Source organism: Schistocerca piceifrons, chromosome 3, assembly GCF_021461385.2.
Source record: "Schistocerca piceifrons isolate TAMUIC-IGC-003096 chromosome 3, iqSchPice1.1, whole genome shotgun sequence".
NCBI classification, from domain to species: domain Eukaryota; kingdom Metazoa; phylum Arthropoda; class Insecta; order Orthoptera; family Acrididae; genus Schistocerca; species Schistocerca piceifrons.
In genome coordinates this window covers 877,170,149-877,184,720 of record NC_060140.1, presented here as the reverse complement: position 1 = coordinate 877,184,720, position 14,572 = coordinate 877,170,149, and the positions used below count along the sequence as shown (strand labels likewise).

At 42.5% G+C, this 14,572-nt stretch overlaps 1 protein-coding gene across 3 annotated transcripts in view; it reads left to right on the top strand.

Annotated features, from left to right (window-relative positions):
* The window catches only part of LOC124789531 (dehydrogenase/reductase SDR family protein 7-like), a 29,470-nt gene extending 21,371 nt beyond the window's left edge, over positions 1-8,099 (top strand). For 2 of the 3 annotated variants that reach the window (XM_047256926.1, XM_047256924.1), the window contains exons 4-6: positions 5,135-5,219; positions 5,323-5,483; positions 5,649-8,099. In XM_047256926.1, the coding sequence (XP_047112882.1) occupies positions 5,135-5,219; positions 5,323-5,483; positions 5,649-5,836 (434 nt within the window). In that variant the 3' untranslated portion in view covers positions 5,837-8,099. The remainder of the gene's footprint in view (positions 1-5,134; positions 5,220-5,322; positions 5,484-5,648) is intronic. The other variant, XM_047256925.1, reaches the window with a different exon arrangement.
* Positions 8,100-14,572: the final 6,473 nt, after the last annotated feature.

The window sequence follows — 14,572 nt, the reverse complement described above, 5'->3', positions numbered from 1 at the left end:
ACACTCCCCCATAGTGATTTTCTGGTACCACTTGACACACTGTCATATGAATTAAGTATTAATGTCATTGTTCATGGGTTAACTCCTTGCCAGAGTTCAACATTGACGACAGCTTCCTGTAGCTGGAATGTCTTCCCACTGAGCTCTTGGATAATGCTGGCCATTGCTTACATGAGACCCTAGTTATACACATTGCTTAAACTTGGTTGTCGCCAACAAACTGACTCATCATTACCGACCTCAGTCTTAGTATGTCTCATTGTCCCTGGACCCACACAACATGTAACATGAAGAGTTCCATCACCTCTTGCCCACTAAATCTCTCAAGGTTGCTGACACACACGTCCCTCTGTCCAACAAAAACTTATACTCTAACCACCATTTACATCCACTATGGCACATTCTGCCTTTGCATCAACTTTTACTGTGTTCACTTTTATCAGGGTACTTCTTACCACCCATACCACACTTAATATTACTCCTGTACCCCTGCTGCTGATCCATACTAAATCTGCGGCTATTCTCATCAAACTGCTGGTAGTTTATACCATTCCTATTACTCTGTGGCTGGCATGCCCCATAATTAAAACTTCTTCCACTTGATACAAAAACATTTTTCCGAAACCTTACCTCTGACGCAATGTCAGTTTCCTCGTATTCCAATCCCACCCTAACTGCTGCATGGAGATCCTTAGGCACTCCAGACACCCTCCTAGACATCGCTGGTGCTAAACCCTTTAGGAAACCATCAAGCAGTCATTGCTCAGCTTCCTGTAGCAACACCTCGTTCACTTCCTCATTATTTGTCAACTCATACATGTTCAAATTAAGTTTTCTAATCATATCCACAAAATCCTAATGCCTTCTCGAAATTACACTCAACTGTACATTGAAAGACTGTGCACTGTTTTGCTTTCTATATCTCTGTTCTAATATTTGTCTAAGTTGCTCAAAAGTCTCTACCTTGTGTAGTTCCTCTGTGCATTATACAAATGACTTTGCCTCCCCAGACAGATGCAACCTTGCTATCTGTAACAACTGTTTAGCTGACCAACCACCCATGTTGGCTGATGACAAGATTTCCTGTACAAATGCCATCACATTACCAGATGACCTACCTACTCGGTATTGTCGTGTCAGTCACTTTCATTTAAGTGGAGACCGTGCACCACTCTGTGCTTACTGCAACCAACCATTGAAAGAGTGCCATCTTCTGACCCAATGCCGACTTTGTAACCATTTGTGTTTTAATATACGTTTGTCATCTAAATTATCCGACATTTTAGCAGATACAGTACAAGCTGTAGATCATGTTCTACTTTTCATTCATTGCAGTAATATAGTGATGGAAATTTAATTTTCAACCATGTGAGGAACCTCCTCAAAGGGGAAGTGATCATTTTTAGCTATCCCTGTACTCCAGTTCATTAGGCTCTGGGTATTAACGACTTCAGACTCATTCAGTAATTCACAATTTTGTGTTAGAACATGGATGCTTATGACAGCTGTTTTGTGCCCTAAAGCAACAAACAACAAACAAGCAAACAACCTGCCAGAAACGGGAGAAACCAGGATCCACTCCTAGAGTCTGCAACTTCACTGATTCTGTTTCCTCACATTTTCTGCTGGCTTATAATTTACAAATGTATTCTCTACCCTCAACTGAGCTACCTGATTAACAAATGACTGAATAGCTTCCTCACTGGTGACACCTTGAGTGTCTGATTTTTGCCCAGTGCATCAGCCTTACTCATTTCTACAAACCTTGTACTAACAATTCAACAATTAAATAGAGCATTCTGTAGCAACTTATGTTACCATGCTTTTTTCTTCTGTCTATTTATGAGCCATCTGGGCATTCTACACTGCCTTGACAAGTGGCCAAAACAGATACATCTTTAGACAAAAAATTGCCACAGACTTGGTACAAGGGGCAGAGTGACCAAGTAAATTGCACTACTCTGCTACTTAGGCATGAAAACTGTTGACAAAGAAAATGTTTCTAACTGGTTTGATGTGGATCACACAGAACCAGATCATGAGATGTTGAGTGACAGTCCTATTGTTCAGTGAGTACAAGAGAAATCTGAGGAGGTGAATGACAATGACGCAGATAACATTTCTCTAATTCCAGAAACAGTAATGAATCATGCATCAGCACTTCAATGGGCTGAAGGGTTACTGGACTACCTGGAACAGCAAGTAGCACTCTGCAGTTATGATGCCTCCTAAATGTCACCAAAAAAGAATAGAATAGTCTCACTCAACCCACAATCACGATATTGCAGGCTGCAGTTCGGGTGTCACACTGTGGAGGGTGTAACACCCTCTGCTGTCCACTACAGTGATGTCAGCTCTCCTGACACTACTCTTTTGAGTTTTTTGCACTTGGGAAGATGAGTGGTGATAACAATGGGCCAAGATATCCATTGTAAATACTGCTGACCAAAAGAAAGATGTTTATTCAACTTTTACCCATTGTGACATTAGTTCAGCGATGCAAACATGCCTCACTCCACTGATCCTGGCCAGCTCTGGCTTGTGGCTGGCTGCTTCCACCTGGTGAGGAGATACCCACGTAGGTGTCCTGTGATGCTGACAACAGGCTGGAGTAGGACCAGTAGCCTCAGCAGGCAACAGGTGTGGCATAAACAGCACTGTGTGTTGTGCTGTGGCTATATTTCATTGGGGAATGGCTTCTTCTTGCAACTCAGCCCCACATGCACTCACCACAGTGGCCCGTGGTGACTGCTGTGTGGATCCTGAGACATGAAGCCCCACAATGAACTCAATGCTGGTGGCGACTGGCCCAACCTGAACTTGAACTCATGGCTACTACTGGCTGTGCCCAGTTGTCTAGTTATTTGGCTTGGCACTGGTATCGTGGTGGTGGTGGTGGTGGTGGTGGTGGTGGTGCCTAGTTGTAGTCCCGGTGCCTCAACATTTTAACCTATTTGTATGGTTCTGGTTGTGCATTATTCTACACCAAGGCCTGGCATGTAGTCATATAGTGCATAACAAGAGTTTTGCTCTGGTGTGCTGACATTGATCTGCACACTACGGCCATTACCACTGTGTGGTGTAGTTTTCTGCTGAGTGCAGCTAGACCATCTCAAAGTCCCTCTGTGTATGTGTTATTCTGACCTAAGTCGCCATGCTGCGGTTGCTATTGCGATACTCCGTAGCAGCTTTTTGCCACTTCTTATTAACTTCACTAAAACTGGTTAGCAGCTCTTCGCTTGATAGTTTTCACAAAATTTTCTAGTTAATATTGCGTGCATGGGACTTAGAAAATACCACTTTTGTAGAATGACATACAGAAGATCTGATGATATAAAGATTGACCTTTTGAGAGCACTGTCCTGTACTGTCGTGAAGAGAGAATTTATGAAGCTAGAGCGATTAGTTTTCTTAAGCATTGTCAGAAAAATGTAGTCTTGTGATAAGTTGACAATGGCAAGTATTTTGGAATATGAATTCTCTCTTGTAGGTGAAGTAAAATTGGTTTTTCCATTTGTGTGTGTTACAACTACAGCATAAATGAAAATTCTAGAATGAAATTTTCACTCTACAGTGGAGTGTGCGCTGATATGAAACTTCCTGGCAGATTAAAACTGTGTGCCGGACCGAGACTCGAACTCGGGACCTTTGCCTTTCGCGGGCAAAGGTCCCGAGTTCGAGTCTCGGTCCGGCACACAGTTTTAATCTGCCAGGAAGTTTAAATGAAAATTCTTTGGTCTACAGCTGAGTCTGTGCCCAAATGAATACAAGTATTGTGGCAAAGTGTCATGTTGTCACCAGGTCCACAGATGATTTTAAATCATCTTTGCCAGGAGATACAGAAATGTACTGCGTAAATAATTTTTACAGTGTACTCCCAGTTATTCATGGTAATTGGGGACCTGAAACCATGCGTAATCAAATTCTGCAGATAACCCACAATTAAAGTACACAGTAATGTTTTTGTTGTTGTTGTTGTGGTCATCAGTCCTGAGACTGGTTTGATGCAGCTCTCCATGCTACTCTATCCTGTGCAAGCTCCTTCATCTCCCAGTACCTACTGCAACCTACATCCAACTGAATCTGTTTAGTGTATTCATCTCTTGGTCTCCCTCTACGATTTTTACCCTTCACGCTGCCCTCCAATACTAAATTGATGATCCCTTGATGCCTCAGAACATGTCCTACCAACTGATCTCTTCTTCTAGTCAAGTTGCACCACAAACTCCTCTTCTCCCCAATTCTATTCAGTACCTCCTCATTAGTTATGTGATCTACCCGTCTAATCTTCAGCATTCTTCTGTAGCACCGTGTTTCAAAAGCTTCTATTCTCTTTTTGTCCAAACTATTTATCGTCCATGTTTCACTTCCATACATGGCTACACTCCATACAAATACTTTCAGAAATGAAAGTAATGTTTATAATAAATTCTACTTTATTCATTGTATTATGTGTGAGAATACAATACTCACAAAGAACAGAGTACAAGCCAGTTACACATTACACTACTCTACTTTGAAACAAAATATTCTTGAACTGATTTCTGTCTCAGCGAGACACTACAAATTTCACGCAACAACAACTTGTCGGAGAGGGGAGCGATTTCATGCTGTTCCAGATAGTCCAGTAACCCTTCAGCCCATTGACATGCTGATGCATGACTGAGTACTGTTTCTGGAATTAGAGAAATGTTGTCAGTGTCATTCACCACATAGGATTTCCCTTGGACTCACTGAACAATAGCACTGTCACTCAACATCTCATAAGCTAGCTCTGTGTGATCCACGTCAAACCATTCAGAAATATTTTTTTTTTCAACAAAATCAAACAATGTAAAATCCCATATGGAATTTTAACAATATAATGAAAAGGATAGTTGCTACTCACCATATAGCTGAGATGTTGAGTTGTAGAAAGGCACAGCAAAAAGACTGTTGAAAAGTTATCTTTTGGCCAACAAGGCCTTTGTCAAGCGCACGCACGCACGCGCGCTCACACACACACACACACACATTGGACTGACGCTGTTGAGGAACAAGCATTGCAAAGTCAGTTTAGTCTTAACTGTTTCATTAATATCCAGCATGGTTGTGGGTAATTTGGTGGTTAAATGTATTTATGTTTATTTTTTAGCAGTCCTGCCATCTATGATTGACAGGCAAAGTGGTCACATAGTGTCAGTAAGCAGTGTTCAAGGAAAGATAGCTATTCCTTACAGGTAAATGTAAATTCAAAAGACTCTACCCATGTGTTAAACACAAATGCAAAATAATTGGTTCATTTATTCCAGTTTTTTTCTAAAAGTGCCAATGTTTGTGTAGGTCTGCCTACACTGCTTCAAAGCATGCGGTCCAAGCATTTAGTGACACCCTGAGAGCAGAAGTTGCTGCACACAATATAAATGTTACTCTTGTGAGCCCGGGATACATTCACACAAAGCTGTCTGTAAATGCATTGACAGGAAATGGAGAGGCTTATGGAGGTAAGATAGTTTTCTAGTGGTATGACAGTACTTTGATTTTTGCTAGATTTTTTTTTGCAAAACACTTTTTGTGATATTTTTTGCTTCTGTGACACATTAATTGCACTATATACTCTCCTACAACACCACCTTAAGTTAACTTGAGGTTTATAATGTCATCTGCAGTTATGGATTCAGCAACAGAAAATGGTTCACCAGTGGAGAAAGTGGCTGAGGAGATCCTGTATGCTGTTGCAACAGAAAAAAAGGAACTTACAACATGCTCATTTGTAGCCCATATAGCAGCTCTGCTTAGAACACTGTACCCAGAGCTGTTCTTCTGGCTAATGAAAAAAAGAGCTCATCAACATTAGGAAGAACTTCCTATTTATTTGCCCCATCTGTTTAAGTTTGTCATTTTTTGTTACTTTATGTAGCTGTTGACTTTATATCATCTTGTTTTTGATCTCTGATCACATTAGCTCTCTTTATTTTAAGGTCTTATGAACAATATGTTCATATATACAGATATCTTTGTGAGATTATCTAAAAAGAAATTAAGAATGAGAGGAAAGGACAATAAGACAAATATTACCATTGATACAAAGAGAGAAAACAGTGTATAGATGCAAACTAAAAAATTAGAAAGGCATCTGTAGTTACTGGAAACAAGTGAAATGTACATGTTATTAAGTAAACAACGTGCGTTCAGAGCTATGGAAGCCCAGTAAAATCCTGTCCTAACAAAACTTACTTTTCAAAAATTCCTATTTTTAATGACTACATTCATTGGTCCCCCCAAAAACTCCCATAATAACAATGATACTGAACTTTGTTGTTAATGAACCGTATTTTAAGAAAGGTAATATTTAAGGAATAAATATGAAAGATTCTGCAATTTGAAACCTGGCTTTGATGCAAATCTCAACAAACTTTTCCTTTCATTTTTACTTACAATGTGATAATATGACATTTGATTCTCTCAGTCAGTAGTTACATAGGTTACACTGTGTTTTTTACTTCTAGTCAAAGAAATAGAATAGGTTTAACTGATTGAGTATTTTAGAGGCAAGATATATTGCCATAGAAAACAACTGCATCATCAGGATGATGGTCCTTACGTTTCTAGCTGCATTTGTATTTGGGCCTCACATCCATATCTTTCTTTGTGGAAGGAAAAGCTTGAAAATTACCATCATTATTATTTTGATAGCTAACTACCAGAATGTAGGTTAAAGTCAAGAGGTCTTAAGGAATGGTTTATGTTCCCTTCGATACACCTAAGGGGCGCACAAGCTCAAGCAGTGTGCTAGATAAGAAAACAGTAAGACATGATGCAGCATGCTAGAAGAGCAGCTTGGTCTAGTTCTAACATATTAATCCAAAAGCTAACAATTAAGTGACATTTGAGATGCTCTAATACTTGTTAACCAAGAGGAGAACACTGGGGTCAACTCTGCAGAGGTTCAAATGGTTCAAATGGCTCTGAGCACTATGGGACTTAACTGCTGAGGTCATCAGTCCCCTAGAACTTGGAACTACTTAAACCTAAATAACCTTAGACATCACACACATCCATGCCCGAGGCAGGATTCGAACCTGCGACCGTAGTGGTCTCGTGGTTCCAGACTCTAGCACCTAGAACCGCTTGGCCACCAACTCTGCAGAGGGGTGTTTGAAGCTGGCTGATAATGCTTGCTGTGGCGCATGCGCGGGTTGTTGCTGCTGTGCTCGTGCTGTGGTTACCAGTGAGAGGAAGGGCATGGGCAAATCCTGCGTGCAGCATTGGGAGCGTGTAAAGTAGCATCACTGCTCCAATGGTGCAGTTGCTAGCAGTGTTGGTGAGGACACCGTTGAGAGTGGCAGGTGCCTGTTGGGATGGGGCACTGTCTGTCAGCTAGAGGCTGCAAAAAGGGTAATGCTGTGGCAGCATGAGGTCCCAAGCACTGGGAGGGGTGTCACTCATACAGTCGATTGATGGTGGACCAGAGGCAGCGTCAGCTGGTGGTGTATCAGACACAGCATCGAGGGGCAGTGGCGGCCATGGCACGTCAGAAGCAGTGGAGGGAACAGTGTTGGCCTGCATCATATCGGGTGCATTGTTGATGGTGCTGTGGCTGGATCCAGTGGTAGGTGGGGGAAACTGTACCCTCAATGGTGCTGTGCTTGTTGGTTGGAGTGGACTCTAGAACATGGGCGGCTTGAGCCTGTCTATTGTAATGTATTTAACTGTTGGAGATAAAGTTTATCTCATACAAAAAGTACGATGCCCACAGTAAAGAGTTAAGGTAATTTCATTATGTTGCCAGAAAAGGTGTTTAATTTATTTAATTATGAATATTTTCTTTTATGATAAATAACAGATTCGTTTAAGATATTAAATGCTGTATATTTAAATGTATTTATTTATATGTATCTTTGGAGTTTATTAAGATCAGTAGACCAAAGAATCTAGAATGTAGGAATGCCTGCAACTTCCGGCACATGTTGGCTTGTCTGCTTCTCTTTGTCTGTATTGGGGAGAGATGGACGTGTTTATGTGACAGGTATAATGGATTTAGAGTATCAATGTTCATAGTGAAAATGGTGTAGTTACTAACAAAAAGTATGAATAAATATAATTTTTAGCTGAAAGTATTTCAGATCCGGTGATGTTTATTTCAAACACTAAGAAAACCCAGGCCATGCTTATTGGAATGATTATTTTGCAGACGAAACTTCGGGAACCCCTAGACAAATGAGATCTGCAGTGTGTAATCTTTCAGCAGCTACTAAAAAATAAGTCTTGCTGAAATTGCGCTGGAACTAGTCGTATTATTCTCATTCAAAAACACGTGGTGAGAGTGTGGTCCTACCAAAATGTACTGCATAAGATTCCACAAAGTTTCAGTTATCTAAGAAACGAGATAGGTAACAACCAGTATGATACTATGGAGGCAGTTGTTGCTAACCCATTCACACGAATGGAGAATGACTTGCCCCGCATCACATCAGGTGTGGGCCTGGATACTGAGGGCAGAGAAGTGGTTGGTATGCATCCACCCAAAGCATGATGTCTGTGTATGCTGTGAGGTCACGGCGGATGGAGGTACGGTGCACATTGTGCTGTTGCAGAGGTGTTGGTCACAGTTGAGCCATGTAGCCCTGAAGCTGTTGGATGAAACCTGGGATTGTGCTTTCAGGAGGGAGCAGGCTCACTTCTAAAAAATTGCCAGGAATGGGGAGTGGCTGTCTGTATGTCGGCTCAGCAGCTGAGGTTCCCAGGTCGGTTTTGTGTGCGACCCACAGGCTTAGAAGTACCTGGGGTAGGGCAACAGATCATTCAAAAGAATAAGATGTGATGGTGGCTTTAAGTGTGTGGTGGAACCGCTCCACCATACCATTAGCTGCAGGGTAGTAGCTGGTTGTATGGTGGAAACTGGAGCTGCAGGTGGCTGCCAGAGAGAGGAAGAGGGCCGACATGAATTGGTGTCTCCGATCTTTAGTGATGCCATGTGGGCAACTAAAGCAGGACATCCAGGTCTGAATAAAGACTGCCACCACAGCTTTGACTCAAATTGGCTGAAATTTCTGGGATGCCAGATGTCAGTAGTGAATTGTACGATATACTCCTGAAGCCTAAACTGTCGAGGTGAGATCTGGTCTATGTCTTCCCTGCAAAAACCAGGGATGAGGGGGGGGGCTATGGTCTGTGAAGAAGCATCCCTCAACTGAAGATCGGAAACAGCATACGGCTTCATGGGCTGCAAGCAGCACGTGGTCATATGTGCCCCAGCAGCATTGTGTATCGGAAAGAGCTCAGAGGAAAAGCAGGTGAGCAGTTGCCAGATATTGTCCATGCGTTGTAGGATGGCTCTGACAGCCATCTGGTTTGTGTCTGCCACTATTTCAAGGGGGGGGGGGGTCGTGGGTGTGGGAGTGGGATAGAAGGGCCACATTGACTGGGTCGTGTTTTGTTTTTTTGAAGCTCTTGATCATGGCTGGGGTACAAGGGACCAACTTGTTTGCTCAGTTTTTGTCACCACGGAGTGCTGTAGTAAAGGGATAAGGTGACAGCAGCGTCTTCGAGATAGAAACGGAAAATGTTGACCATGTTAATGAAATGTCAGAGGTCTTTGAAGGTAGTAGGATGTGAGAAGTCTGCTACTGCCAGTACTGTCTTGAGGAGGTGACGGGAGCCAGTGTCAGAGGAATTTGCCCTCATTCACCTCAAAAATGAATTTTTCCAAGTTGAAGATCACTCCAGCTTTCTGTAGGCCCAAAAAAATTCCGCATATATGTTGGTGGTGCTCAGTAGGGTCTGTGGATTAGATGAGTGTATCTTTTAGGTAGGTGGCTCTATCAGAAGTAGCAACAAGCAGTTAGGTGTTGCCGAGAAAAATTTTCCTTACGCGTCCAAGCTGCCAGATTCGCTTAAGCGCAGAGCAGTCTTGAGATGTAGTGGGATTAGGGCCAGTCTCTACGTGAACCGTGTTCACGTGTAGTGATTTTGCTGTTTCCTGTTGGTTCACAGCTCTCACGTCAAAAGAAAACCAAACGGATTTCTGTGGCCGGGAGCTATAAAGTGAATTAAGTAATTATGGAAGGCTTAAATATGTTATTAGTTTCAGTTTTCTGATTTTATTTTATTTCCAGGTTTTGGCAGTCGCCCATCAATTGCCTTGCAAAACAATGAATTTATTTTTGTCAATTTATTTGAAACATTATTACTAATGTCAACTTTTTGCGGAATTTCAAGTGCATGTTGTCATCTTCTGGGACGTATGGCAGTATGCCTTAATAAAGAACTAAACATGAGATAATACAGTACTGGTACTCCAAGAAAATTTGCATCCCGAAAACCACACTAAAAAGTTTCATATCAGGTTGGAGCCTACTTCTTTGTGAATCTGGAAATACAAATGTGCCCTTCAAGTCAAATGACGTCTTTTCGCAGGATTTACGAAATTCCGATGCTCTTGGAGTATCCTCTGATGTCCTGTTTCATTTATGACGTAAGATCTCTTTATGCTATATAGTACGAATATACGGGCTACCGACGTCATCGTAGCTGCCCAGGCACAGTAACGCTGTTTCTGGCTCTCTGACAACTGCTGAAACGAATTGTAACAGGTCACTAGAAAATATTGCGATTGGTGGTTTGAAAAGCGTTACTTACAAAGTACGTGTCATTTTACGCAGTACGAGTTACGTTACAATTGCGAACGTGCTTTGAATTTCTTAAATCGCAGAGCGTCTGATTCTCATTTTCAGCTTAACAGTTTGAGGGCCAGTCACTTAGAAGAATTTCGAGACCAGACATTTACGTCATTACGTAAAATTTTACTGGCACATTTGTGTGATGTATCGAAATGCAACACGCGCAAGAAGACAAATATTATATGTGAAAGATTAGCTTTTCATGTAGCTGCACTATGTACATTAATTTAAACCATTAACTTTTCCTATTTGTGTGTTCGCAGTACTTAACAGTGACGTTGCCATAGGCTGACTACACCACATGTGTCCTATGCTCTGAAACACTATGTTTACGTGCGACACATCTTCTGAAAGACGAAAACCGAATTTCGGAAACTGTTTTCCACTGTTGTGTTTACATGTTAAGGTCTGAAGCGGATTTGCTAGGCCAGTTAACTCCGGTGCCTGGAAAACAGCTGATATAGTTTATTACGTAGTCAGCACAATCGCTGTTTCTCTTCAATTATATGAGGTGGTGGTGGTGGTGGTGGTGGTGGTGGTGGTGGTAGTAGTAGTAGTAGTAGTAGTAGTAGTAGCTTTATTCATCCGTAGATCTCCTTTTACGAGGATATAGGACACGTCAAAATATTTACAAATTTAGATGAATTTAAAATAAGCTAATTCGTATACACATATATTTACAGACTTCAAGTTAGAGACAATCATTAGATTTACTCCTGGTATACAATACTTTTTTTACAAATAACTTATCAAGTAATGTAATGCCACATTGTTCACTCATATCTCACCATCAGTCACTGCATACTATACACACATTGTTTCATAACTCTTCACTCACTCACTACACACAGCTTCAGTCTATTTTCTACTCATCATTCACTTTAGAAAAAGGCACTCTGTCAATATTAGCCGAAATTTTTAGGAAACAAGACGAAACCTGACAGCCCAAGCAGCTGCGTTTACACGGGAGCGAAAATTGATTGCGGAATTAGAAAACCGGCGACCAGAAGCGGATTTCCAGAATCGATTTTGAAGTGTTTACGTGACCACCCAGAAGCGATATTGGGAGATCGGTGTACAAAATCCGCTTTTGGGAGCCCCATGTAAATGCGGTGAATATCTATCATCGGCTGGCGAGATCTCTTGACATGAGCTATGATTGGCTTACAAAAGTTCATAGCAATCTCGATTTCAATGCTTCAGAAACTAATGTTCTGTGTTTGGTGGAATTCGACTATGTACTTTCATAATACAAAAATATGCAGCGTACATGTTGCTGCAAATCGGAGATCTTTCGAAAACACATTTTTTTTCTGGGGTTTGCTTCCTAAAGTGGTGGTAGGTTCTAAGCCAGTTTATAAAACCCTAATCATTCAAAGGACTGATACATTTTACGATTCCGATGGAAGGTATACTATTACTTAACAAGGAAAAAAGTGTATTTTCACCTGGGAGAAAGTGTATTTCTTAACCGGGAAATCCGAGAATGTTTTTTCATTGCCCACATAGACAGACTGCTGTGAAACCAGCCATGTGATTTACAAGCTCACCTGCAACCACTGTGGTGCATTCTATGTGGGCAAGACAACTGACAAGCTGTCTGTCTGCATGAATGGCCACTGACAAACTGTGGTCAAGAAACAAGTGGACTATCCTGTTACTGAGTTTGCTGCCAAACATGGCATCCTTCATTCCAAAGACTGCTTCACAGCCTGTACCATATGGATCCTTTCCACCAACACCAGCTTTTTTTCTGAATTGTGCAGGTGGGAACTTTCCCTGCTGTGTCCATTCCTGCAGCCCTCCTGACCTCAACTTTCTTTAGTCATTGTCCTCATCCACCCAGCCCCTTCCCTGTTCACATTCCAGCATTCTAACATGACTGGACCACTGATAAATCTGAAATGACAAACAGCTATCGGAAGTGAGTTTGTCAGACAATTATCTGAAAAATGCTTTACACTGTGGAAAAATGTTTTGTTGGGAGACTGAATCACAGTATTACTTCTGGTTGGAATCCGAATTATATTAAGTTTTTTTCATCGTTATCCTAAGTGCAAAGATATCGTTATGTCTAGCTCAAGAGTCCAACAAAAGTAACCAATTATTCTCTGCAAATGGTATGAAGACATTTCGGACCTAATATTGAAAATTATTCTCTCCCATTTTTCTAGATTTTGTTGTGTCGATTACAAGATTTTTGTTGGTAAACAGTCCGTTTTTCCAATATTTATCCTAATTTGCCTTGATGTTGCTCAAAACAGATAAAATCGTGGAAGCAGTAATCCACTGATACTTAGTTGTATATTAATGTATCATAGTATTCATAGATCGCACAGGTGACTATCTTTTCCACTCAAAATGATAAAGTGCAGTTTGCACAAAACCTCACAAGTTGGCTTTAGGGGATAACAAGAAGCTTTCATCTTCATGACAGCTACGAATTACTCTGTAGTATTACCTGTAATAACATGTTTATTGTGTTAATGAATCAGAACAGAATTAAAACTTGTGTTCCTTTATAAAATAGCGTCAATATTAACGATTATTTTTTTTTACAAAGAAGTGTTAGTGTAGTCACTTCAGCAAAGTGATTAACATAGGTCCAGATGGCCAATCACTGGCACAGCTGCAATTCCTGCTGGCAGGGGTCACTGCCAACCGCCTCAACTTGTTTCTCCCCTCCTGTAAGCTTCTTTCCTCTCTCCTCTAAGGCCAAGACTTCCTTGCTGCCCAAGACAGCCACCCCAGCATCCCCTGCTGACTTTTGGCCCATCGCTGCCTGCTCGGTGTTAGTCAGGACCTTCCACAAGGTACTGGTGACTTGGCTTATGCAGATGTCATGTGTAAGAACGTCAGTGGGCATTCATCCCCGGATAGAATGCTGGAGAATACTTTCATCCTCCATGAGGTTCTCGTTGGCACTGACTACTGCTGTCACTCTGCGTTTGTGGCCTCCCTTGTTGTCTCTGATTCATTCAGTTCTTAAGGCCATGCGGCTCTCCGCCCTGTGCTTAAGGACCATGGTCTTCCAGACGAAATCGTGGATTATGTTGAGGGTAGCACGACAGTCATTGTGGGTGGCGGAGCCAGGTCCATGGCCGTGCGGCTGGCAAGGGGTGTTCGGCAAGGAGATCCTCTGTTCCCCCTCCTCTTTAACATTGCCGTCAACTATGTTTTAGGCCAGCTGCCGTCCCACATAGGTGCCAAGGTGTTGGATTGCCACGTCAATTTGGCAGCCTTTGCAGATGACATCCTGTTCTTTGCCTCAACAAAGGGGGGGGGGGGGGGAGGGAGGATCTGCAGTCCCTCATCAACACAGCAATAGTAGCCCTCGACCAACTGAACCCGTGGAAGTGTTTCATCCTTGTCCTCGTGGCATCCAGCAGCGACAAGAATGTGAAGGTTGATTCTGACGTCACCTTCACTGCCTCTGACTCCACCATGCCAGTGCTGCGTGTGGATGACACCTTCAGCTACCTGGACCTACAGTTCTCATCTTCGGGTCGGTGCCACATCCAGGAGCAACTGGGTGTCATCATGGCAGCGTTGCTAAAGTCACAGCAGTGTGGCCCTATGAACTTTGGGACGTGCTTCTCCTGGGCCTCTACCATGTGCTCTCCTCGAGTAGCACCCGCATGGCTGTGGACATCTGCGTTCGTGCTGCAGTGAGGAGATGGTTCCGCCTCCAAATGGACACTCCACTGGGCTATTTCCATCCTCCTATAGCCCAGGGGGGCCACAGCATCCCCTCTGCCCGCTGGATGGAACCAACTCTGAGGCAGAACAGACTCCTTGCCTTGCTGCAGCTCGGGCCCTCTGCCACCGATGCAGGCCTGGAGGAGGTGCACCATGAGGTGGCGGTGCTGCAGCAGCATCTATTGTGGGAGGGCCATTTGCTGAAGACGTCT